We start from the raw sequence: 27,428 nt of genomic DNA, 5'->3' as shown, positions 1-27,428 counted from the left end.
ACAATAATACTAATACAAAGAACTGAAGCACACTGGCATTATCTCTTTTTATTTGGAATTTTGTGTGTTTCAAAATGTTACAGAGTTTTGTCACTAAGCTGTACCTGCGAACCCTCCTGGCCCACCAGCCTGATAGAGTTTGGTGATGATGGATTGGCACACTTTCTCCAATTTCTTGTGTTGGTATTCAAACTCGTCCTTCTCAGCAGTCTAAACAACAACAGATATCAAAACGGTGATTACTATCAAAGATTATCTTCTGTCACTTTATGTCTCCTTTCATGCATCTGTAGAATACCCCAAGTAACGCTACAGCAGTGTTTTTTTTTTTTTGAATCTCAATACTCATACAGTCCATTTCTATTGCTAGTAAGCGGACAGTTTGTACGTCTGAATTTCTGCTATTGATGACAATCTCAAAAACAACACTTGTTTTGCACCAATGGTAATTACCCAGAATAAACATAAACCATTCAATACAGAGAACACTAGACATGTATTGGCACTAGCACTACAAAAGCTAACATTTACCCGGCAGTTCATAAACCAACTGCTTTCTCACAGGTACACAAGAATTAAATGCATGTTAACTACTTGAAATATGGAACCATGAGAGAGATTGCTATACTCTTGTCAGGACTGTTTATGGTCTGTAATTAAGCTCAAAAATACTTCCCCATTTTGTTCCCTCAGCAGGACTGGACTTGTAAACATAATAGCTGGTTTATATTATGTGGCAATGTGTAATGTCTAGTTAAATCTGACTTTCTATAACAGGATTATAAGGTTATACAATACTTCCAGCACCTACCTGGTTCTTGTCCAGCCAGTCCACTGCTTCTGCACATTTATCAATCACGGTCTTCCTGGCATCTTCTGATACCTTCTTCTTCATCTTGTCATCCTCCATGGTACTCTTCATGTTATAGGCATAGCTCTCCAAAGCATTCTTTGCACCAATCCTCTGCCTCTGAGCCTCATCCTCATTCTTATACTTCTCTGCTTCTGAAACCATCCTTTCAAGTTCTTCCTTGGAAAGACCTGCATTGTCAAAAGACGTACACCATGGCTGGTAAAATACCGCAATATCAGTAGTATTATGTCAGTAGTATTATGTCTCTGAACACATTCCAGTCAGTGTCTTCTAACACTCCCTGTAGTTGATTCACTTCTTTCGGATGCCATCGTTGACCTGAGATGACCCTGGGCTTACATCGCTGGACATTAATATAGACGCAGAGTCCACCCCAACACTTCTTTCCCGATTGTTCTAATAAACGATCACCACGTAACAGCTTGAATCCATCGATTACAACAAGATTATTTTTGTGTGCATCTTTTAACTATGTTTTAGTAAACGACGTAACAGAGATATTACGATACTCATGAAAATTACGGGTACTGGCTGCAAGTTCATCTGATTAATTCCTTAACGACTGTACACTTAACTATTAATCACTGATGGGAAATATAGATTCATTAATATGTGTTTTAAAGCAAAAAAAGGAGAGAATGTTGTCAAGTTATATCTGCCCTTATGATTAAGGCCATGTCAAACTTAATGTTGATCTGGAACATATACTCAACCCAACTCAAATATATACACATAATGTAGTTTAATGTGGCTTTATATGACCATATCAAACTAGTTCAGTTATAAAACTAATTTTATGCCTTTATCTGGTGTTTGTATCTGACTGTGTATATATGGCCGTGTTTTAATCAAGCCAAATACAGCCTGATGTTGATAAAGCCATGGATCTTAAGTTCATTCTGGGCTTTACTATTAAAGAGGATTGTTAGTATTATAATTTGCTGCTGGATAATAGATTCTTGCTTTATCTTCTCGTTTCCATAAATGCAATATTAGGACTTGCCTTCATAAGCAGGTTAAAACTAAAGAATTCAGCCAGCACACTGTTCTTTGTTAGCAATATCTTTATGGTCTCTATATTCATAATTCTCATCAGACTTTCTTACCCACGAAAAGGCAAATTACTGTAGTTGGTCTAGAAACTTTTCGAAACACTACTGTGGGATACAGCCTACTAGTTGCATCCCTTTCGCAATGGGCTAACAGACTGAATGCTTGTAAATGTCAAGACAAATCACCGTGTCCCACATTCACTTCAGCTATGTGTATCAATCACGTCACCTCTGTGACCTTAAAGGTCAAATAGAGTTGCTTTGATATTGTGAAGACTGTCAAAACAGTGTTGAACATTCATTGGTTGACCATTTTATAGGGTTGTCTAGCAGATTTATTAAGTTTTAGATTGAAATTGTTTTCAAATAACTTTCATATCTTGAAAAGATTTTTATAATTAGTTTCCCTAGATGTAAGCATGGAGCATAAATACTAAAAGGGGTGGTTTGCCGATACAAAGATCTTCTAGGAGGAACAAAGAATAGTTCAGAAAATACAGTTAATGAGAAAATTCCCCCAAGTTTCATACACCTAAGATCCAAATGTTATTGGAGCTACTGCAACGGCAGTTCTGGTATATGATATTGTATATTATGGTAGAGTTTTTCTACAGTAGTTAAACATATGTAATGACAGTGATGTATATGAGTAGCTCCATTCAGCTTTATAGGTGTTTCCAGGGGCCTGTCACAGCAAATATTAGCCAAGGTGTCAAATTTACAAGGTATTGTTGTGAACCTGTATGAGTTCATTAATTGCACCAGGGCCTCTTCAATAAGAATATCTGTGACCATGTGTACAATGCCCCATTTCCTTGGCCATTATTTCTGAAAGTGATTCCATTCGTACCGAAAAAGGGAAAAAACATAAGATGTTTGATCTCATGTTTTCCTTTATTTTTCAATGTACCAGTGTTTTTCATGGATGAATATATGTTATTTATTTTATTTTACAATTTTTATTTTACAAAATTTCTATAGCGCCTTATCCAATCAGAAATTGCTCTAAGGCTCTTTATAGTAAAATACAAACAAACATGATATACAAATATGTAAATCGATAATGTAAGGTATGAAAAGGGTAGAAAATTTGATATATACCATCTGACAATAAATTGTATAAAAACTGCAAATGGGAAATCAAAAATTATACAAACAAAATTTAATGGCTGCAACTGGCAGTGAGAGTTGTTAAAACTACTGGGAATGGTGTAAAAACGATTTGAAAGCATTATTGAGAAAAAAGCGGTTCTCACTATAAGAGCTATAGCCCCTATTGAGCAGGGACGTAGCCAGGGCTGCTCCTCCAGGGCTGAACTTAACAAAGTCTCTAGCTTTTACATATTAGAATGCTGAGCCATATTGTTTAAACTACTCACATTTATCATTTGTGATAGTGATCTTGGTCTCTTTGCCTGTGCTCTTGTCTTGAGCAGAGACATTCAAGATTCCCTTGGCATCAAGGTCAAAGATGACATGAATCTGACGTACACCTCTAGGTGCTGGGGGAATTCCAGTCAATTCAAATTTACCCAAAATATTCTGTGGAAGAACACAAAACAAATGAGATTTGCAAAGTTTGAAAGTTTTCTGATGATTATTTACAATTAATGCAGTTCTTTGGTTTTGGGCTCTGAAACAGAAACTCAATGATGTATATTGTGATGCGCGTGATATTTTTAAGTAATTATGTGTATACCAAAAGAGAAAAAACATAAGATAATGATTGGTCTTATGCTTTTCTTTATGTTTCAATGTACCACATATGTTGATTAGGGATGATATATGCCACTTAATCACTGAAAATTAGTGGGAATGGCAACGACTCAAAAATGGTAAAATGTTGAAAGCATTTTTTTCAAATGGTTCTCATTATAAGAGCTATACCACGCCTAGATCTGATAAATGCATCACTAAACAGTGATGGTGTCACCGGTGTTACACATGCATACTACTCAAATTTTAGTTTAAGATTCCATATTTGAGGTAAAATGTTGAAAAATAGGAAGCCACCCATTGTGAAGTTGTCATCCATAAGCCCTTTGCAGGCTTTTCCCACATTTGTGGTCGCTTTAAGTTGTTAAAATAACTGCCTCATGACATATCTTTTTATGTATTTAGCTACATTGACCGTCAGCAATATTCCGTACTGATAATGGTAATGCATATACTAATAGACACAATCGGCGACTCCAAGCAGTGGTGGCCACGTGACGTATAGTGGGTACAGAATCATAACAAACCATCGCGCGACATGTGCGCAGTGTTTAAGCACAGGGATTGTCGTAGTTTTACTCTCTAAGTGTAAGAATGAAAGGATCGAGCATGAACTATTTATGCATTTCACTGGGATGGCATCATATGGGAGGTTCAAGCAGTTCTTAAGGTTTGTTTGTCCAACTTGGACAATGAAGATGTGATCTACTGGGGAAGCAAAGCGAGTAAACATCGACTGATTGATACTGAACAGCTACTTAATGAATCGACATATGAATTTCATGATGCAGGAGATGAAGAGAAAGATTTAATTCAAAACAGTTCATATAAAATGACAGTGCAAAATGAACTTTTGTTTACCCTTATGAAGTTACGAACCGGGACAAAAAATCTGGACCTCGCAGAACGCTTCAACATTTCTAACAGTACAGTGTCAAACAAAATAATAACATGGATAAATCTACTGTACGTAGCACTGGGAACACTGAACATTTGGCCACACAGAGACATAATCATCCAAAAGTCACCTAAGGAATTTCAAGAAAAATATAAAGACACGGTCATAATCATAGATGCCACTGAACTAACTGTCCAAGTGCCAAGTTCACTTCAGAAACAGAGTGAGTGCTACAGCAACTATAAGCACCACACTACGCTAAAGTCATTGATTGGCGTAGACCCAATGGGTGGCGTAATGTTTGTTCGCAACTTTTCGAAGGGTCAATAAGCGATAAAGAAATAGTAAAGCGAAGTGGGTTTCTCACTGTTTTAAAAATGAAACTTGAATGTGGAGAAATCCTGCCAGGGGACGGTATCATGGCAGATCGGGGTTTTAATATTGGAGAAGACCTTCAAGAACTTGCCTTAAAACTAAATGTTCCCCCCTTCCTGAGGGAAAATGGTTACTTCAGTGAAAAAGACATCATACGAGCTCAGATGTGGCACAACATCGAATCCATGTAGAAAGAGCCATAGGAAAAGTCAAAAGGTTCAGAATTTTCCAGTCATTGATCCCTGTATCCATGTTTGGAACTATAAACCAAATTTGGACAGTAGCTTGTTTGATTTCAAACTTCCAGAACCCTGTTATTTCTGATGGAGGAGACGAGTGATTTTACATTTTGTTTATGTTGATGATCTGTCCGGCTCAAATCTTGCTTTCTCAAGTGTAGTTATTATTGGCTGTACCTTAAAATGCAGGTTTTTTTTTTTTTTAATATCAGTATTGAAATGCAGGTGCTATATGAACCAAAGTATAAGATTGTGGACTAGGATTGTAAAGTAGGATTTTGAACTTTGCATGGTGGAAATACTATCCAGTAATTTTTCGGTGAAACCATAATGATCTCCCAATGAGTTGGGGTGGTTCTGAACAAACAATGGTATTGAAGACGATCAGAGCTTACTAATCGAAACGTTGAGTTGCTAAAACCACCCCAACTCGTTGAGAGATCATGGTGTTACCTCAAACCAATATATTATAAAGATTGTTGTTAATGTTAATTTACTGCCATTCATTGCCTTAAAACTAAAAGTTAAATGATTATGTTTCCATGTTGTATTTATTACCAGCTGGGGCAGATCAAGGATTTTTTTTGGAGGGGGGGGGGGGGGGGAGGTGGTCATGCGTACACTCATAAAGTTTACCATCACAGATAATAACCCCTGCATATTGTCATCTTTTTTATTTGTCTTTGTCAGAGCAGCCCCCACCCCCCCCCCCCCCAGATTACACATGAAGAAATTCAGCCGGCTATAGGCCAACATTTCTACATGTATTATTTAGTCAAATTATAGGATGTTTTCATGTAACTGCAATAATTTTCCTCTTGCCAGGCATCATACATTATTCTATCAACTCAAGGTACTGTAGTGTTGAAAAGAATTTGCTTTTGTAGATGACATACTGTAGATGGTATATTCTATTCAGTACATGATAGTTATTGTGTTGAATACATGAATTAAACTTACAATAATACTGTTTGTTCGGTGTCAACCTGGTTTTTATTTATTTTGTCAAATAAATACAACTGTAGTAGACATATATACAGCTTTCTTTTTTTTAAGCACATTTTCACATAGATCTGATAAAAGGAATGGATTAAACACAGAAATCAGATTGTTTTCCACTTTCTTTATGTTGACATAGATCTGATAAATGGAAGAGACTTAACATAAAAATTGTTCAATTTACTTAACAAACTATTCCAATATTCTTCATCAAACAGTATCCTTATTACTGCCATCTCATGTGAATCACTTAAATATACAACAAAGTCGCACCATGATAACCCTGAGATTGCTAATTGTCCTTGGACCTGATCGTAATACCCATGAGGATGATTTTTCATGAGGGAAGACATGTTGTTGCCATACACCGCACTTGGTTTGTTTACATTGTATACCCACTCACGTGACGCCGGTCGCCGATTGTGTCTATTCTGTTAGATAGTAGTAGGCTGATGCCAGTTGTTCTCTTCTCGGCTGAATTCTTCCTCTGCATTAAGTTTTATCACCGGACAACTATTTTCATATAACAGGAGTTTAGAAGTGATTTTATTGCTAAATTGAATATACAGTAAAGACGGTTTTCAGTCAGTGTTCATAGTTTGCTCAGCTTCATCGAATGTCAGTTAGAACTTGGGCTAACTTTTACAAATAGTATGCCATTTAGTAGTCATACACTAGTTCTAATAAAGTTACACTATCCAGCCTAGTCAGAGAGAGATGGCGAAGATGATCGAAGGTTTGTGATACCAAGTGTAGTATTACGTGTGACCATATGCTAGGTTTTGCACACTAATTACTGTTTTTACCCCTGCTGGCCTTAAAATAACTCTGACCTACACCAAATTGTGCACTACATAAGGCTGTCCTACAATGCATATATGAGCTCCTTTGAAGTTCAGGTTCAGTAGATACTACATTTTTAGATTTTCACATTTTGCACTCTGCTGACCCCAAATGACCTTTGAAGTCCAGCCATAACAATACAGTTCCTATACTTAGTATACGAAAGCCAGATGCGAAATATGAGATGATAAAGTTTTCATATCTGGAGATATCGTGTTTTAGAACCTTATATGTACTCTGACCTTTACACTACAGAAGGCTATCATGCCATGCATATATAAGCTTCTTTAATGTTCAGGTTCTGGATAACCTCTGCTGACCCCAAATGACCGATGAAGTCCAGCCAAAATAATAGGGTTCTTGTACTAATTATGGGCAAGCCACATGCCAAATTTGAGAATTACAGAGGTTACCTATTGTAACGCCACCAACGTCCTCGGTGTGTAACCGGAAGAATCGGGTCGATAGGAGAGGACGGAAGGGTGAAGAGGCAAGAGTAAAACAGAAAAACATCAAAGACAAAACAATGGAGAGGATATTGTTAAGTTTCATAATATAATCTTAATACTGTTCATATTTACACACTGCCTAGGAGTCTGGCATTCCTTACAATGTGACTTTGCAGAAGGGTCGGGCACTGCACCGGAAACAGGAAACTCAGTTGGATAAACTAATGACACCCATAATTATAAAGCCTAGTTGACACCCTGAGTTGAACCTAATTGAGCATGTAGTTCTAACCCAGTTGAGCACATGCAGTTCAATCCAGTTGTAGTTTTGACTGGGTTCAACTGGAATTTGTATCAGGCTTCAGCAAAAAGAACTTGGGTTAACTTACATTGTCAACAGTCATTGCACGTTCCCCTTCAAAGACTTTGATGAGTGTAGCTTGTTGGTTATCAGAGTATATGCTGACAGTACGCTCCTTCCTGGCTGGAATAGTTGTGTTCCTGTCAATGATATTAGTCATTCTTCCACCGACAGTCTCAACACCCAATGAAAGAGGGACAACATCAAGAAGCATCAAATCTTGAAGTTCATAAGACTTGTCTCCAGAGAACATAGCTGCCAGCACAGCTGTAGAGAAGTGCATAAATATCGATCACAAAAATGTCATAAACTAATTCAACAAATCACAAGTTGTCCCTGGAATCAAGTTTTGCCTTCAAATGTGTAACATAACAATGCAATGTAATGTCTTGAACAATGAAAATTGCATTATAAATTACCACATTGACAATAATGACCATGTGAAGGTTGGAGAACTTATGGGTATTGACTAAGTTGTTGTGACAAGGTTGTTCTAATGGATATTCCATTTTTACAGATTTCCTTCATTTTGGAAAAAAACAATGGGACTAGCTAGACTAAAAAACAATGGGACTAGCTTCAATTTATCTTGTCATCATCCAAATCTAACAATTGTATCTTACCAGCACCATAAGCGACAGCTTCATCGGGATTGATGCTCTTGTTGAGTTCTCTCCCACTGAACATGTCTTGTAGGATCTTTTGAATTTTAGGAATTCTTGTAGAGCCTCCAACCAGAATAACTTCATGAATTTTGCTCTTATCGAAGTCAGCATCTCGAAGGGCTTTGGTGATAGGGTCCTGGATCTGCCTGAATAGAGCGCCACACAATTCCTCAAACCTTGCACGAGTTAGTGACGTGTAGAAGTCGATGCCCTTAAAGAGGGAGTCAATTTCAATGCTAAAGATGAAAAAGGGAAACTACAATTAACAGTGGAGAAAATAAGTGCTTTCTAAAATACAGACAGTGCTGTATGAACAAGAGGATGTACCACTTTCCTACTGCAGAGGTAACAGCCAACCTCCTAATTACCACAACACTGTAAACCAGGTTAATAACACCACAAACTATAGGAAATTACCATAGCCATTACCCATCGTTAGATATTATGTAAAAGCATATCCCTTTAAATCAAAGTATAACACTTTAAATTGAAGTACATCACTTTTAACTGAAGTATGGCAATCAAAACCATAATCTGAACTACTGAACTTAAATTACTAGCATGACCTATAAAAGTGTTATTATGAACCTAACAAAACTAACATGCATAAACACTCAATCATAAATATTTGATCCTTGTATCACAATATATCACTTTTAAGGGCAGGGTGTATCCCAACCACCGAGTTGCATATGAATCATACAACTACTTGCACAATGTGAAATACAAAATGAGACCCTGAAATTATACTCAAACAATATTTTGTGATGCATATGTGTATACCCCTTTAAGTGTCAGCATAGCCAGCCTCGGAATTACACAGCACTTGCACCACTACCGTTAAATGTACGATGATTAATCTACAGTATATGAACTGTAAAAATATACAAGAATATAAGTACACAAATAAATGTGTGGAATGTGACCATGACACTAGTAAGATCTTTTGACAAAGAAATACTTCCAGCAGTACAGCTAACTAATGCATCGTATCACTTTAACTAGAACCATGTGCTCATGATGTCATGTCGCAAAATGACAAGATAATAATAACCCAATATAACACTTACATATTCACTCCATACACTGCTTTTGCTACCCCCCCCCCCTCCCCAGAAGTAATTTATAGCACTCAGAGCCCCTAAGTAACACTAAAGACCACATGGGTAAACCCTGCTCTTAACTATGGTGTGAGTATACTGCACCACATGCTAGTACCAAAATTTCATTCAAGCAAAAACTGTCATAAATAAGCCCCATTCTAGTGCCTCTAAGTATATAATCGAAAGAAAAAGGGCAAATAGTATATTCGGACTAACAAATAACTTTGTGCTGGAGGAGAAGTTTAAAGCCATATGGCTGCAAACAGACCCATCACCAGCTCCATAATCTACCTTATACCCCCAAACACTGTATTTCCTTAAGAATCCATATGGATGTAGTTGCTACTCTGTAGAGCGGCACAAACTAGTAAACCAATGCAGGATTATGTTGGTTCCTCCTTCTGAACAAAACTGTAGCAGAGAGTAGAGAGGCAGTACAGGTCTCAACATGAATAGCATAAGGAAGCTTGCAGACCCCTGCTGTGATGTCTACCAACTTCCTGGGAGTAAGGCCAGCTAGCAGCAACAAGGTGAACTACTATATGGGGTGCCAAAGGGGCACATTTTCACTTTATCACAGTAACTACATCAAAACCTGAATTTTTTATTGGGCACTGAATCTCGACAATTGCCAAATATGACGGAAAACTTCCAATAGCACTGCTGTATGTACAAAAGAGTACACCTTTTTGCACGCAATGTACGTAGCAAAATTATACAGCTTAGCAACACTATGAAACCTATGGAACTTTGTTTGTAGGATTTTATTTGATTTGACAGATGCCCACCAGCTAATTTCCAATTGCCAACAGCCTCCTATACTTATGAGGCGTAACGCACATGTTATCTGATAGGGTGGTTGGTGGGAGATGCGGTAGCTTATAAAACAAGGTTTCCACAATTTTGCTTATGGTGACTCCAAATGACCTTTGACCTACACAAAAACGATATTCTTATACTCAACGTGTCACAAATACATACTTAATATGAGATTCGTCCAAGCTTCCCTTCTTGAGATATCGTGTTTACAAGGTTTTCCCATTTTGACCCCAAATGAACTTTGACCTCCACAAAAAATTAGTCTTCTTCTTAGTGTGGTACTCATTCACACGAAATACGAGATTGATCCAAGCCTTCCTTCTTGAGATATCGTGTTTACAAGGTTTTCACAATTTCACCCTGGTGACCCCAAATGACCTTTGACCTCCATAAAAACAATAGGCTTTGTCTACTTAATGTGGTTCGCCTACTCACCAAATATGAGAGTGGTTCAAGCTTCCCTTCTAATATCTCAACCAATTCAACAACAAAAAATCGACGGCTTTGTTATGGGCAGGCAACACCTGCACAGTAGAGTATATGCAGGTAGACGACTAACAATTATAAGCATTGTTAATGTTTCGTGACAGAATACCAATGCTTAAGCTGGCCAAACATCTCCTAAATTATTTCTGAAGGGCATTTGCTACATGCCATCAGTCATAATTCGCAAAATATGCAACAATTGAAGGAGTTTTGAGACAAGTTTGTTGATATTGCTGCTAGCATTTTTTGCAAAGTTTTTCACGATTGGCAAGCGAAAGATAGATGTTCTTTCAACCTAAGAATTTCAGTGCGTTAAAGATCGCTTTGAGTTAGGCAAGAATGGAGTAAAAGCAATATTTTCGCACACCAATCTGCAGCTAAAAGACATTATAAATAATTGGGAATCGCGATAATCGAGTAGCAGTTAAAAGTAGCAGTGAGGTACTGTATAGGCATAGGATGCGCACACACCTAGCTACTGTAATTTAACAGAAGCTAAGCTATCTTTGTAGGTATTTTAACAGATGTTTTATGTTTCTTTGTTTGAGCATTGGGCTATAACAAGGGACGTAGCTAAGGCCTGATGATTGGGGGGGGGGGGGTGTAGTGGCTGAAATTCCAACAGGATGGGTTTTGGAGCCAGAAAATTCCGACTGCTGCCTTGTATCCCCCCCCCGCACTAATCGTCAACGATACGGTCAGTGTCAGTCAGACACCCCATCTTTCGCGACTGCACTTATGTTCCAAACTTTTTTCGATACATTTGTACCTTATGGGGCAAAGTTTTTGCTTATGTTGATGGCACTTTTAAGCTTCCATAGATTAGCATTGGTGTTTTAATTGTATACCATAGAGACAATGTATATCCCAACGACGTAGCCAGAAGTTTGAAAGAGGGAGCACCTTTTGCGATTGTTATGGGGGAGGGGTTTAAGGGGAGGGGGTGTCCCCCTCCCCTTTGAGATATTTTTGAACAATTGAAGGTCCTTAGATGCAATCTGGTGCAATTTGTTGCCAGTTTCATCATTATCATATGATATCATATTATCAGCAGATTTTGTTTTCCTGTTTGAATTCTTTTACATGTTCTTTTACATAAAATATCAGAAATACATTTGACGAACTTAACTGATGGACAATATAAACTTTCATATTTTGTAAGACAGCCAGATGTGCAGTGGCCTAAAAACAAATATCGTTATCGCCGTGTATTAGCAGTGTAATAACAAGTTTTTAAACATATTTTTCGACACTGAAAGGGGGGAGCAGTCGCTCCCCCTGGCTACGTCCCTGTATATCCTGAACTTACTTGAAGCAAGCGAACAGAGTCGACCCACCCAATAGCAAACTTAATACATAAATTTTCCGAATTGAAGCTGGCGAACGTTGTATTTTTTTTTTAGAGTATTCAAAATCATACGCAGTTTTGTATGGTGGAGTATAAGGATAGCAAGATACAATTTCTCAATGTGACGAGGAAAACGTGATAAATATGACTGATTAAAGGTCAATTTTGATCGAAAATTTTATGTCACTCACAAATTACAAGAACATATGAAAATAAAAGTGCGACAGCCAGAAAAATTAGAGTGCGACATTCGGAAATTCCGAATTGAAGCTGGCGACAGTCGGAAATTCCGACTGTCGCACTCAAATTTTCCAACTATCGTAATTTTTACCAAGATTGGGAGGGTGAGACACCCCCCACACCCCCCCTCTTGCGACGTCCCTGGCTATAATTGAATATAGCTCCATGGTTTGAGACACTACAGTAGATGTAGCTGCTTGTTTACAATTCGGCGACATGTTTTACTTTGTTCATCACTTACTTTTAGTGGAAAAAAAGTTTACATTTTCATACTGCACAAGAACATAATTTTCCAATGTGCAATTACGTAGTACCATGTATCTGCCTAACCTTTGTTGCTATGCATCATTCTTGCCACTGTATATTGGCCATAATATACAAATCGTAAACCTTTATCTTTATCAGCCAATCCTGCAGTTCTCAGGCTAGAATTTCCTGTAGATTTTCACCTGCTAACTTTCATGTATATTCATGAACACTAGTTTATCTAATTTAAGGAGTTTGAAGAGGGTAGTTTGTTTGGCTACAAACAATTAGTCAAGATTCCCAAATAAAGAACACAGAGTACCACATATGGTATCTTAGAATACTCTTTGAATTCCACCTGTTACAGAAAGTATTGATGTTGTAAATCTGTACTATGGAGATTTGAACAGCAGTCATAGTGCCTAGAGAGTTTTGCATTTTGGCGAGTAGATGTTTAGTCACGGTTGCCAAATAGCAAGTACTTTTAATAATATTTCAGTGTCAAAGCCTGATACCTTTAAAAAATGATTTCTCATAGTAGGAATCAAGGATACTTTTCATACATGGTATATGGATTTGTCATATTGAGTACAAGAATCCTGTTGTTTGTACATCGAACTAGTGTTTCGGGCCATTTATATTGTTACAGCTATTTCTGGCTAACTTCAAGCAGAAGTTTAGTGCAATGAAGTCATCGAAACCTCAATGCATTTTGCATTCTGGTTGTATTTATGTATTTAAATTTTCTTTGTTTGTGAGGTTTATGTTAAGCTCCAATGAAAAACAATCCCTTGAGATTGATTTGCATTCAAAATAAACTTGGAATTTGAAATATGGGAAACAACATGGACAACTTGAGTGAGGATTAAGCAAATGGACTTCTAGCAACAGCCTATGGCTGGTATAGATATAGCATATGGTCCATTGGCTGCACCTACTGAGGTTAACTTATGTGTGAATATTATATGGTTGGCTAAGAATATTGCTACATTACCCATCCTCCATAGGTGACCACTGATCATGTGCCATGTTAAATCAGTGGCGGAGCGTCCATACAGTCAGGGGGGGGCGGATGCCCCCCCGACGGACTCAAATGGACTGCTGACGCCCTTTTTACCTTTTTTTACAGCTTTTTACCAGTTCTTACTTATTCGCGATTATTTACTTCTTTATTGCGCTCTCATCTACCTATTGACATTTGTCACATATTGTTGGCGATGACACCTATTTATTCTTCGTTTATTTGCAAATTAGCAAGGCCAGGAAAGGATCATTTCCGGCGATCTAGGAAGTAAATTTACTCAAAAAATTTCTGTACGCTCCGCGCCAACCTGTGGTGGCGCTCCGCTTAGATAGTGTCGAAAGCCCCCCTTGACCAATACCCCTAGCTCCGCCACTGTGTTAAATGCTATGTTAACATATGTTATGGGACATTGCACTTCCCATTTAGCATGGTGTTATACTTGCAATCATCAATGGTGCAAACTCCCTAAGCCAAGCAGTAAACTAACCTAGCCTGAGCACTGGAAGATAAGGTCCTCTTGGCTCTCTCACAGGCAGTCCTCAGTCTTCTCACAGCCCTCTTGTTTGGTTGAATGTTCTTCTTATGTTTCCTTTGAAATTCCAAAATAAAGTGTTCCACCATCTTGTTGTCAAAATCCTCTCCTCCTAAGTGAGTGTTTCCAGCTGTTGATTTGACCTCATAGATACCATCTTCAATTGTCAGTACAGAGACATCAAAAGTGCCACCACCAAGATCAAAAATCAATACATTACGCTCTTGACCAACCTGCAGTAAAGAGATCAAACCACATTATAGTCCCAAAGTAACAGTTATTGGGCTGAATGAGTAAGAAAAGCAGGTTGTTAATGCCCTTGAGAATAAAATGAAGGCATTAAAGGTTGTGTTTCACGGATTCCACCCAACCAGTACAAGCCAAATAGGGACTATTTAGGATTAAACAGATCTTGCTTTTATATCATATGTGTATAATGACCTTTGTGAACATACTGCATCTAGCCTTCTATCCCACTGCACTGATACATGACAGTACAATCAGGTATTTCAATGGTATGTCTTTTTTCTTCATACCAATGATGAATCAATGGTTCCTCAGTGGAATATGAAAGTGTTTTATATATTAATCACCCAATATCATCATATTTATCCTCACATGTACCAGCTACTAACCAACAACTATATTCCAATTACTTTGGAGACAATCATTTAAGGTGGTGGAGTTTTGAAGTTTTAAAGTGCAAATTTTAATACGACGCTCCCCCAAAATTGGACCCGATAAATGTTTGTGGCTAAATGGTCCCAAAAATGTTTGGCCCAACCAAAGTGACTCGTAAAAAATTAGATTCCCAGCCCCTTCCAAATTGAACCACTTACAATATCACGTCCATGTTTTGTGATGAAAATGTAACAATATAGCGTTACATCATGAATTGTGCACATTAACCCATTCCATAGACTCATCAGTTATTTACACTGTGAACGTAACATAACAATGAACAAATCTTGATGAGTACGGAAATGCTAACCAAATCATTACAAAATATCTTCTGCCTTTGTGGGAACAAAGCTTCATAATATGACTGCAGTTAGTGATGCATTTATCCTTGTACAACCTGAATGATTGCTTATGCATAATTATAGCTTATATGCACCTTGTGCTGAAATATGTGGGACTGGTCTTAGAAACTCATTACTGTTGTAGGATCAAGCATGTAGGCCTACTGTTGGCATATGTTGCCATTATTTATCATATTTTTCTGTGTGTATTTCATAAAGTCACTTGTTTGTTGGAACTTTGGCTATTCAAAAAAGAAGGAAAAAACTAACCTTCCAAAGATCAGCTAACATTTACCTTGTTACGAGGGCCCATTGTAGCCTAACGCTAGTCACTGCTAGTGAGGAACCTAATGTTATAATATAGAAAGTATTGAAATTGCCTACGTGATAAATCAGTATTTGAGAAATTAGGTCGGGTTACCGTGTCAGAATGTTATAATATACGATTGTTCTGGTATATTCCTTATGATGACGCGCTGGTCTCGGGTTGACGTCGGTTTACGTGAAATCGCGTGTAAGCTGTGCACGCATCTTCGTGGATTCTCTGGAATATTCGCGAGATATGCAAAGGACTTCCAAGAATAGAGAAACTGGGTCAAGTGTATCGAGAAAGATCTAGATGATTCTTGACATGGCGAATCGTATAAAAACCCACCCAGATCGGAGAGTTTCTCAGTTTCTAAATGAATACAAGCGGCGACACATATTATACCATTCTACTATATATCGTCAGTGCTCAACTGCCAGTAGTTTCTGAAGGATTGAGATATCGATACTAAGATTGATTCTACACTTCCATTCAGAAGTTTGAAGAGGACTTTGCTATGAAACTACAGTTTTTCAGTCTTTATTTCGGAGAAGGTGAAGAATTTCTGTCTCCGTTGAGGAAGTTCGTTACGCCAGGAGTTGGTGGCTATAAAGCTGATTTTGGACTGACTCTGGTAATATTTAGTCGGTGAGAAGTTCGACTTGTGCTTCACTCTATTGTGGCTGGGAGTCCGTCTTCTATTTTGGAGCATCGCCGGAAAGAAGGTGACTGCTGATTCTGGGATCGCGAGAAACTTCGTCGAGGACCAGTGAATTTCGCGGTACAACGGACCGAGAATCGTCGTCATCAAGGTCGTGGCCGCTGAGGGATATCGCCGTTGGAAGAGACCAGCGTGTTTTAATGTGTATCCTATCTTGTTAAGTTTGTGAGTAATTTTCTATATTATTTGTAATTACCACTTGTTGTTGTTAGTTCAAACTCCATTGTTCAATATAGTTTACGTTCTCATTCAAATTCTCTAGACTCGTCAATTTGTCTATGTTCCTTACGGAAACGAACCCAGGCTTGTGTCTCGTTAAAAATTAGTTATCGAGACCTCTCGCATTCCAACGTAACAACCTCAATGGATCAACACATACCGCTAGTCTTTTTCTTAATGTAAGGGCATTGTGGTGAAAACTGTGGTTTCAGTAATGAGTAATTCAGCCTTGTCTGATATCAAGCAATAGCTCACTGATAAGAACAGGACAGCTGCAGGGAGATCATATTCATCTGGAACAATACAAAAAAACCTGCCTACCTTCTTGTCTAGACCATACGCAATTGCTGCAGCTGAGGGTTCATTGATGAGTTGAAGCACTTGAAGCCCAGCAATGACACCAGCATCTCTGGTTGCTTGTCTCTGTGAATCATTAAAGTATGCTGGTACTGTAACCACTGCCTTTGAAACTTCCTGTGAAAGAGGAAAATTGAAAAGCTCAAACCTCTCATCAAAGCAAAGGCCACATTGTGTATACAGTTCGTATGGTAACATCATTCCACACCATCCTTTTCAGTTTCCTGAAGAAGAAATTAGCCCCTATTACATGTACAGCTATGAGTTGAAGCACAAGGTTGGCAAGCTACAAATTTTCACTAACTGGAAAACATATTTTTGGCTCTGTGGCCACTTATCATATGGGTACCCATCAGAACTATTTTACTTTTCCAAGAAATTGGGCCTCCTTTTCTTTTGTGCACCATCGTCTTATTAAACCTGCACTTCATTTGCACCCTGCCACAATCTTATTGCCAAAGTACTACTTCAATAGTTATAAAAATTAGTAAATCTGGTGTTACAGCTATCATATAAATAAGATGAAAAGCTGTCATAGAACTAACAGAAATACATGTTAAACAGGGAATACATCAGTGTTACAATTTTGTGTAGCAATTATTTAAGGCTCTGAATATTATTTCTTATAAAATAGTATGGCTCCTTTGGAAGAAACAACTAAATCTTTGTACTTTGTAATTTGGCTATTTTGTATATAGCATTTTGCAATGTGGTACTGGATAAAGTATTCCATGTTATACGCTTAAACTTAACAGCTGCAAGTCTGTTGATTCATGTGTTATGAGAAGTGAAATAGAATAATATTGCATTCATATTAACAAAAAGATGGTGACCTGTCCCAGGTAGGCTTCTGCTGTTTCCTTCATCTTGGTGAGGACCATTGAACTGATCTCTTCTGCAAATAACTTCTTTTTCTCTCTCTTATATTCCACCTGGATTTTAGGCTTCTTGCCATCCTTGACAACAGTAAATGGCCAAAGCTTCATGTCCGCTTGAACATCTGCATCGTCAAAGTTTCTTCCAATCAACCGCTTTGCATCTACACAAACAGTTTAAAAGCAGATAACATGAAAGGAAAATGGACCTGCCAACAGTCTACTAACAATGTAGGCTTACAATAAATAATCAGATATATTTGAATATCATATACACTGTATGGAAATAACAGTGTCTGCCCCCGGGTACCAACACCCCACAGGATTGCTAACTGCCAACATGTGCCAGCAATTAACCAACAACTGTATACCAAGTGTGGTTAGAATCCAACTGAAGGTTGCAGAGTTATTGCAATGTAAAGTAAATGTGGGCCCAAATGGTCTCATACATGATGAGCATCAAAATTTGAGCACAAAGAATGTGTCCCAAAATATATGTCGGTGGAAATAAAATTCGGGCCTACCCAGTCCTAATGGGGCCTGATTTTTGTGGGCCCAGAAAGGTCTCCAAACATATAAGGCCTACATGTCAGTAGCAAAGCTAGGGGGATCAAGGGAGGGCACGTGCCCCGGGCGTAGAAGGGCGCTGAAATGGGAGAATGAGAGTAAAAAAAATAAGCACATTTCACAAAAACATGATGAAATTAATGTATGTCATCAGGCATGAATATTTTCCAGTTACTAATAATAATCTAAATTTAGTTGTTTTTATTAGCAAATGTAAAGATTGTGATTTCTTTTCAGTCCAATTTCGACCGTTTTCTCTTTGTTTTTATTCTGCTCTGTATTCTGTAATGACTAAATGTCACAGAAATTTGGGTATTTCAGTATACAGCTCCAAGGCATTAGATTTCGAAAGGTGGAAATATCATAGGTGCAGGAGCACTATTTGATTTTAGGGGGGGGGGGGGGGGGTGGGGAGAGCTGTAACGACTTGCCCGAAAAATATTAAAAAACAATCTCTTTTTCTTTCAGTATTGGGGGGAGGGCAAAATTTTCTACTCTTTGCACCCAGGCGCCAAAACCTCTAGCTAGGCCACTGCTACATGTACAAGCTATTAACCAACAACTATATACACCAAGTTTGGTTAAAACTGAATTTAGGTTGTGGAGTTAATATTGCAATGTCAAAATCTCTACCTTTGACACCATAACCTCATTAATATTCATAACGTCAGCCACAACAAATGCTAGGGTACACCTTCTCACTGTAATACATCTACTTAGCAAGTATGACAAATTTCCTTTACTGCATTGTTGAGTTATCACAACTCAGGCAAGTGTCACAGACGCGCACACAAACGCCACCCTGAATCTGCATCTAGGTTCCTTTGCTTCCAGGAAGGAACCAAACCTTGATAATTCTCGAGACCTGACCCATGAAAGCAAGTGTAGGAAGTCTGACACTCCGCAATAAATTGATAATAACAACATTGTTATGTATTTTGTCGACAACAAGCATTACCCTAACTAATGATACTAACAGTCTGCTGTCATGTCAAGTGAAAGTTATTTTGCACATGATTTTATAGTATGCAGATGGTCAGTCATGCCATTGTTTATTTATGGTCACTTTTTACAAAGCAAGTTTAATTGCTAAAATGTTTTCACCATTTTTGATTTTCTGATATATGCTTTACACTTTAAACAAACCCAATTAAACACTATGCCTGATGGTAGCCTTAGTTAGGCCATTCCACCTAGGCCTATATCACAAAACAATTACTAGTGATAAAAAATAGCGGGTAAATTTTACACTTCGGAGAGTAGAATTTTATCCTCGGCCACATATTGGTGAGTTGTATTAAACAAATTTGTCGGGCCTAATAGGTAGTTACAATAAATTGGGAGCTAGTATCATATGTACTGTAGGCTACTACCGTCTAATCATTATTAGGTACATTTTAGGACAGTTTAAGATTTTTCTTTAAAGCTTTTTGATATCCATTGGATTCTTCTTCCCAAACATATTTTTAGTTGAAAATGGTGTAAAAAGAGACTAGCTGTTGGAATTTTTATTGCATGTGAGGGAAAAAGATATATCTTGACAGCCTAATATCATGTAACACTGTAGTACTCAGGCAGCCAGGGCAGGGTTCAATGTTATTACGGCGCAGCTTGAATGTAGTCGGGTACCCAACAGGTAGTGTTGGGTACGCAGAATTTTTACCCTAAGTTGTAAACACTAGAAGAGCATTGAGGGCATTTCTGTAAGTAGAATAATTTATAATGGCTTGAAATATCTTCTGCAAACTATCATCACTGATACTTACCAAACACAGTGTTGGTTGGGTTCATGGCAACTTGGTTTTTGGCAGCATCACCAATCAACCTCTCCGTGTCTGTAAAGGCAACAAAGCTAGGTGTTGACATGTTGCCCTGGTCATTAGCAATGATTTCAACCTTCCCATGTTGAAATACACCGACACAAGAGTATGTAGTCCCCAAATCAATACCAACTGCTGGAGCTGTCATGTTTCTTTAATCTAAATTTAAAAGGAGAAAATGGGTATTTTATTCCCAAAAATTAAGCCTTGAACAAATGCGGGCCATAAACCCTGTCTATCCATCAATCCTTCTGGCTCTCATCATATCAGTGGCAGAGCGTCCATACAGTCAGGGGGGGGGCGGATGCCCCCCCTGACGAACTCAAATGGACTACTGTGCGCCCTTTTCAGCTTTTGACAACTTTTTATTTATTCACGATTATTTACTTTTTTATTGCGCTCTCAAATACCTATTGACATTTGTCACATTTTGTTGGTGTAATTTTCTGACAAAATGGCGATGACATCTATTTATTCTTCATTTATCTGCAAATTAGCAAGGCCCGGAAAGGGTCATTTCCGGCGATCTAGGGTGTATCTTTACTCAAACAAGAGCCCAAGGGCACTGTGGTTCCTTGCTTGGGGTATATGACAATACACATAATATTATCAAGCAAGATTGGGCTCAAATAGTCCAAGTAATTGTGGTCCTACATGTTCCCATAAAGTAACCAACACTATAGCCAACACTTTTGTGATCACAAAATGTGATCTGATTTTGGATCAAAAGGCACTTTTGAGATCTAAATATGGCGTCGAAAATGTAAGAAATATAAGAGACCTACAAGCGTGTCAACAGATATGATAACATTGGTGACCTCAGATGACATGACCTTTAAGTTTCAAAATGTTCCACCACCCCGTTCACAACTTGTCCCAAAATATCAACCATGTCACACCTTGGCATTGAGATAAATTGCATTAAATGTCAAAAAAATTAACTTTGAACTTGTATACATAACTTCACACACAAAGGTCACCCGAAGGTCAACCAATTGACATTTTTGATCGGTGAGACCTAAATAGAGCATGACTGTAAAAATTCAAACATTTTTTCTTGCCCATTTTCTCCCCCCAAAATACTACTTTTTTAACATTAGCTGACCTTTGGTGACGTTGGACCACATGACCGTTAAGTTTGAAAATATTCCCCTATACCATTTGCAACTTGTCCAAAAAAATAAACCTTGTCACACCTTGGCACTGGGAGTTATTGCATTAAATGTGTGAAAATTAACTTTGACTTCATATAACTTCGCACACGAAGGTCACATGGGGGTCAACCCATTGACATTTATGATCAGAAGGTACCTTTAACATCTGAAAATAGCATCGAAACTGTAAAAATCCACAAAACACGAAAAGATCACCAGAGGTCAAATTGAGGTCAAGGGTCACCCAGATGCGGGTCGACAACTGGATTACATTGAAGCAACTCCCAACCCTAACGGACAATTTGTTCTCAAGTTATCGCAAAAATACTAGTTTTTTATCATTAATTGACCTTTGGTGACCTCGGATCACATCACCCTTAAGTTTGAAAATATTCCCCTATACCATTTGCAACTTGTCTCAAAATATCAACTGTGTAACACCTCGGCACTGAGAGTTATTACACTAAATGTCTGAAAATTAACTTTGACCTCATATAACTTCGCACACGAAGGTCAGACGGGGGTCAACCCATTAACATTTATGATCAGAAGGTACCTTTAACATCTGAAAATAGCATCGAAACTGTAAAAATCCACAAAACACGAGAAGGTCACCAGAGGTCAAATTGAGGTCAAGGGTCATCCAGATGCGGGTCGACAATTGGATTACATTGAAGCAACTCCCAACCCTAACGGACAATTTGTTCTCAAGTTACCGCAAAAATACTAGTTTTTTTATCATTAATTGACCTTTGGTAACCTCGGATCACATGACCCTTAAGTTTGAAAATATTCCCCTATACCATTTGCAACTACTCCAAAAATATCAACCTTGTCACAACTTGGAACTGGGAGTTATTGCATTAAATGTCTGAAAATTAACTTTGACCTCATATAACTTCGCACACGAAGGTCACATGGGGGTCAACCTATTGACATTTATGATCAGAAGGTACCTTTAACATCTGAAAATAGCATCGAAACTGTAAAAATCCACAAAACACGAAAAGGTCACCAGAGGTCAAATTGAGGTCAAGGGTCACCCAGATGCGGGTCGACAATTGGATTACATTGAAGCAACTCCCAACCCTAACGGACAATTTGTTCTCAAGTTACCGCAAAAATACTAGTTTTTTATCATTAATTGACCTTTGGTGACCTCGGATCACATGACCCTTAAGTTTGAAAATATTCCCCTATACCATTTGCAACTTGTCTCAAAATATCAACTGTGTAACACCTTGGCACTGGGAGTTATTACACTAAATGTCTGAAAATTAACTTTGACCTCATATAACTTAACATACAAAGGTCACCTTGGGTCAACTTATTGACATTTTTGATTGATGAGACCTAAATTAGAGCATCAAACTATACAAATTCAAACATTTTTTCTTTGCCCATTTTCTGCCCCCAAAATACTAGTTTTTTAACATTAATTGACCTTTGGTGACCTCGGATCACATGACCGTTAAGTTTGAAAATATTTCCCTATACCATTTGCAACTTGTCCAAAAATATCAACCATGTCACACCTTGGAACTGGGAGTTGTTGCATTAAATGTCTGAAAATTAACTTTGACCTCGTATAACTTCGCACACGAAGGTCACACGGGTGTCAACCAATTGACATTTTTGATCGGAAGGTACCTTTGATATCCAAATCTAGCATCAAAACCAAACATTTCTTTTTTTGCTCGTTTCCTCCCAAAATAAGCACATTTTTTCTAATGTGACCTTTGACCTTTTGACCTTGGTTTCAGATGAAGTTTAATCTCCTGATTCCAAAAAACAAAACGACAAGTCTGTACAACCATCCTAACTCTGACCGAAAAACTTTGACCCCATATAACTTCGCACATAAAGGTCACACGGGGTCAACCTATTGACATTTATGATCAGAAGGTACCTTTGACATCTGAAAATAGCATCAAAACTGTAAAAATCCCAAAAAACACGTAAAGGTCACCAGAGGTCAAATTGAGGTCAAGGGTCACCCAGATGCGGGTCGACAATTGAATAACATTGAAGCAACTCCCAACCCTAACGGACATTTCGTTCTCAAGTTATCGCAAAAATACTAGTTTTTTATCATTAATTGACCTTTGGTGACCTCGGATCACATGACCGTTAAGTTTGAAAATGCTCCCCTAACCAGTTCACAACTTGTCCCAAAATATCAATCTTGTCACACATTGGCACTGGGAGTTATTGCAGTTTTAATATTTTCGGTTTTTGGACCATAACTGACCTTTGGTGACCTTTGTGGGCACCAGAAACAATAGGGCACACCTTCTCCATATGGCGGATCTATAGTCCAAGTTTGGCCTCAATCCAACATTCCCTTATTGAGATAGAGCGTACCCAAGCAAGTGTCACAGACACACACACACATACATACATACATACATACATACATACACACACACGCCAACCTGACTGCATAGGTTCCTTTTGCTAAAGCAAGGAACCAAAAACTTCTGTACACTCCGCACCAACCTGTGGTGGCGCTCCGCTTAGATAGTGTCGAAAAGCGCCCCTACAGACCATTCTCGCCCCCTCTGACCAATACCCTAGCTCCGCCACTGCATCATATCATATGTTGAAAGGCTATTGCTCGCAGGCCATTGGCTTGGTTCTGAGGAAATGTATCCAAGTTGTTGCCTACCTTAGGGGCTGTATAAATGTTTATATGTAAAGTGGATCAAAGGTCATTTGGGGTCAAGTCAGGTCCATACATGAAATCCTTTACAATGCTTCTTATTCTAGGGTTTTCATCTGAAATTTGTGGTAGTGATTGATAGGTGAATGGGCACAAAAGGTTTGCAAGTATAAGATGTCAAAGGTCATGTCAGGAAGTAACTAGCTGAAAGCAAAATATTTTCAAAGTACCAAAGTTAGTAACAATAAGCAGGTGCTAGGGAGGTAAAGAAAGTGCACAGTAATGTAAGGTCATGTGAAACTATTAGCAGCCAAATCAAAGAATGATTCAAACATGTGTTACTGCTAGAGGCTTGTGCAGATTTCCACTATTCAGTCTTTGAAGTAACACTACGCAGTACAGAAGAATAGTTTCGGGCTCACCTTGAGCATGTAATTACACAGAGAATCTTCAAATTGGTTGCACTACATGGGAATTTCTCTAGATAAGTTTCCCCAGGGGTCAAACTGTGCACTGGTTTCATTTCAATAAAATATGTTTCGGGAATATTATTTGTGGGAAACCTTTTTCTGAATAATGGGCTTGAGCTAGTCTGTTACTCAATGGATATTAGGGATTTATTGCAATGTAGTGGATATGGATTCTGTCAATCACAACAATTGCTGGATAGTATACAATTCTTGTCATGTCTGCACAAGTGCTTGTAAGTGGGAATTTATGCCAAGGTTATGTGAGGCTTTTAACCAAGTCTTTGAAAGTGCTTCTCCTCCAAAGCATGTATTTACTATGATCGTTACTTCTAAAAGATTTTAACTGGCTTACTATTGATTTTCGAGTAAAGTTCAAAGTACTCCTACTTGCATTTATGCTCATGATTTACAACAACCTGTTTATCTCGCTAACCTTCTTTCATCTTACCCTCCTGTATGTACATTACGTTCAACAAGCAAATCATACCTCTGTACACCTAAACCTCCTGTGAAGGCTAACAGATTCAGAAGTTTTACTCTGGAGCAAGTTTTTAATTGGAATCAGTTACCAGACCATCTTTGAACTTGTTCTAATCTATCCACTATTAAGAGTTTACTGAAGACTCATTTTTTTTCTGTAGTGCATTTCAGTGTTGATGCTTTCCACTTTGTGAATCGCCCATCGCCCCCGCTTATTTCCGACCCTGTCCAGCACATTCGTTAATTCGCGAAATTGGTATTGCTGCTATGCTTACTGTGCCAAGAAATATGAAGTCACTAACCACGAGGGAAGCAAAATTGGCGACCCTGGCAGCCTAATTTGATGAAAGTATACACTGTGAAAGACGTATAGAGGATGTCTTATTTTAATATTTCGTAGTAAAAGAACAAACCTAATACATCAGTTGATATTTTCAACTCCCATGCATATGTTTTTGAGTAATGATATTTTCACCTTCCATATGTTTTTGAATAATCGGTATCACATAACTGGTATTCCATGTAATTTTTACCGATTCCGATTATGTTCCGTTTATGCAATATTCGTACCATTTCCGATTGGGTTAATCGGTTGAACACTAACACAGGGTATAACCACCCCTGTAGGTTAGGGGTCCTACTAAAGCCTAGGCTATGTCAGTTTATGAACTAGGCCTAGCCCTAAGCCAAGGTACCGGTCCTCCCAGGCCCAATGGCAATGCTGTGGTGAATTTGAGCAATGGTTAGCCTATGGCTGGACTCTAGTCTAGTAGTAGTATTTGGATCGTGTGTCTACCTACTACCTAGAACTATCTGTTAGTAAAGTGATACAATAGTGCTTGGCCAAGGCATATGCCTAGGTAACTATCTGGTTAATTTTAGAATACAGGGCCACTCGATGATTCTATCTGAGCATCCGGATGCGCGGATGGATGCTCAGTCTCACCCCAGTACGTATGAGGGCATACGCTTAGTTTAGACTATACCTATGTACGGATATGACTCATTAACTGTTTTACTCTGATTCCGAGTCCGAGCATAACATATGGCACGAAAATCGCATGACTAGAGTGTGCTAGATGTCGTGAGGCTCTGCTTCCTCGCTGTGTTACTTCCCCGTCATCTAAACGTATTGGAAGATCCCTTTCACTTCAATTACTTGTCCATGTAAATTTCCGCATCACGAGACGCTGAAAATAAAAAACTACTCATTTTGTAGTGACAAGAGACGACGAAAAGTTTACTTTTTCGGATGGCCGCACGCGGGTTGGGGCCTATGGAAAGCCGTTTTAACAGTTAATAAGGAATTTCAGATATCTCGAAATAATTTCAGATATCTCAAATTAAATAACAGATATCTCCAATTTATTTAAGATATCTACAAATAATTGCAGATATCTTAAAACCAATTTCAGATATCTCGAAATACCAGAGAATTTTAGATATCTAAAATTGAATTCGAGATATCTAAAATTGAATTCGAGATATCTGAAATTGAATTCGAGATATATGCAATTCTATTTCAGATATCGAAAATAGAATTTCAGATATCTCGAATTCAATTTCAGATATCTGAAATAGAATTGCAGATATCTGAAATAGAATTTCAGATATCTCGAATTCAATTTCAGATATCTGAAATAGAATTGCAGATATCTGAAATAGAATTGCAGATATCTCGAATTCAATTGCAGATATCTCGAATTCAATTGCAGATATCTGAAATAGAATTCCAGATATCTCGAATTCAATTACAGATATCTTGAATTCAATTTCAGATATTTGAAAATTCCCGATTAAATGTTAAAATGGCTTTCTATAGCAGCCATTTTAACATTTAATCGGGAATTTCTGCATTTCAGATATCTTGAATTCAATTGCAGATATCTCGAATTCAATTTCAGATATCTCGAATTCAATTTCAGATATCTCGAATTAGAATTGCAGATATCTTGAATTCAATTTCAGATATCTCGAATTCAATTTTAGATATCTGAAATAGAATTTCAGATATCTCGAATTCAATTTCGGATATCTCAAATTCAATTTCGGATATCTCGAATTCAATTTCAGATATCTCGAATTCAATTTCAATTATCTGAATTAGAATCTAAGATATCTCGAAATCTATTTTAGATATCTCGAATTCAATTTCAGATATCTGAATTAGAATTTCAGATATCTCGAAATCTATTTTAGATATCTCGAATTTAATTTTAGATATCTGAAATAGAATTTTAGATATCTAAAATAAAAAACAATTTAAGATATCTAAAATTCCCGATTAAATGTTAAAATGGCTTTCCATAGGGGCGAGTCTCCAATGCCTTTAAAGGCATTGAAGACTGAAGATTCGCCCCTATGGAAAGCCGTTTTAACAGTTAATAAGGAATTTCAGATATCTCGAAATAATGTCATATATCTCAAATTTAATTACAGATATCTCCAATTTATTTAAGATATCTACAAATAATTGCAGATATCTTAAAATCAATTTCAGATATC

The 27,428-nt window shown here is 37.8% G+C and overlaps 2 protein-coding genes across 3 annotated transcripts; one reads left to right on the top strand and one right to left on the bottom strand.

The window, feature by feature from the left end:
• Positions 1-23: 23 nt before the first annotated feature.
• On the bottom strand, positions 24-26,113 carry LOC139969038 (heat shock cognate 71 kDa protein-like). Of its 2 annotated transcripts, XM_071973751.1 has the most exons (11): positions 26,096-26,113; positions 26,041-26,060; positions 20,104-20,317; positions 17,729-17,934; positions 16,860-17,012; positions 14,225-14,502; positions 8,430-8,707; positions 7,835-8,073; positions 3,306-3,468; positions 812-1,041; positions 24-210 (listed from the first exon to the last, which is right to left on the bottom strand). In XM_071973751.1, the coding sequence occupies exons 3-11, from the start codon at positions 20,303-20,305 to the stop codon at positions 94-96; spliced, it is 1,866 nt and encodes a 621-aa protein (XP_071829852.1). In that variant the 5' UTR covers positions 20,306-20,317; positions 26,041-26,060; positions 26,096-26,113; the 3' UTR covers positions 24-93. The 2 variants fall into 2 exon arrangements, with proteins under 2 accessions (XP_071829852.1, XP_071829851.1); XM_071973750.1 differs by lacking the exon at positions 26,096-26,113 and having other exon boundaries at positions 20,104-20,316; positions 25,910-26,048.
• LOC139969260 (uncharacterized) lies at positions 3,483-7,824 on the top strand. The gene is made up of 2 exons (XM_071974175.1): positions 3,483-4,862; positions 5,074-7,824. The coding sequence occupies exons 1-2, from the start codon at positions 4,475-4,477 to the stop codon at positions 5,253-5,255; spliced, it is 570 nt and encodes a 189-aa protein (XP_071830276.1). The 5' UTR covers positions 3,483-4,474; the 3' UTR covers positions 5,256-7,824.
• Positions 26,114-27,428: the final 1,315 nt, after the last annotated feature.

Source organism: Apostichopus japonicus, chromosome 6, assembly GCF_037975245.1.
Source record: "Apostichopus japonicus isolate 1M-3 chromosome 6, ASM3797524v1, whole genome shotgun sequence".
NCBI lineage: Eukaryota > Metazoa > Echinodermata > Holothuroidea > Aspidochirotida > Stichopodidae > Apostichopus > Apostichopus japonicus.
The sequence above is the reverse complement of the archived record's forward strand: the minus strand, read 5'-3'. Positions and strand labels throughout refer to the sequence as shown.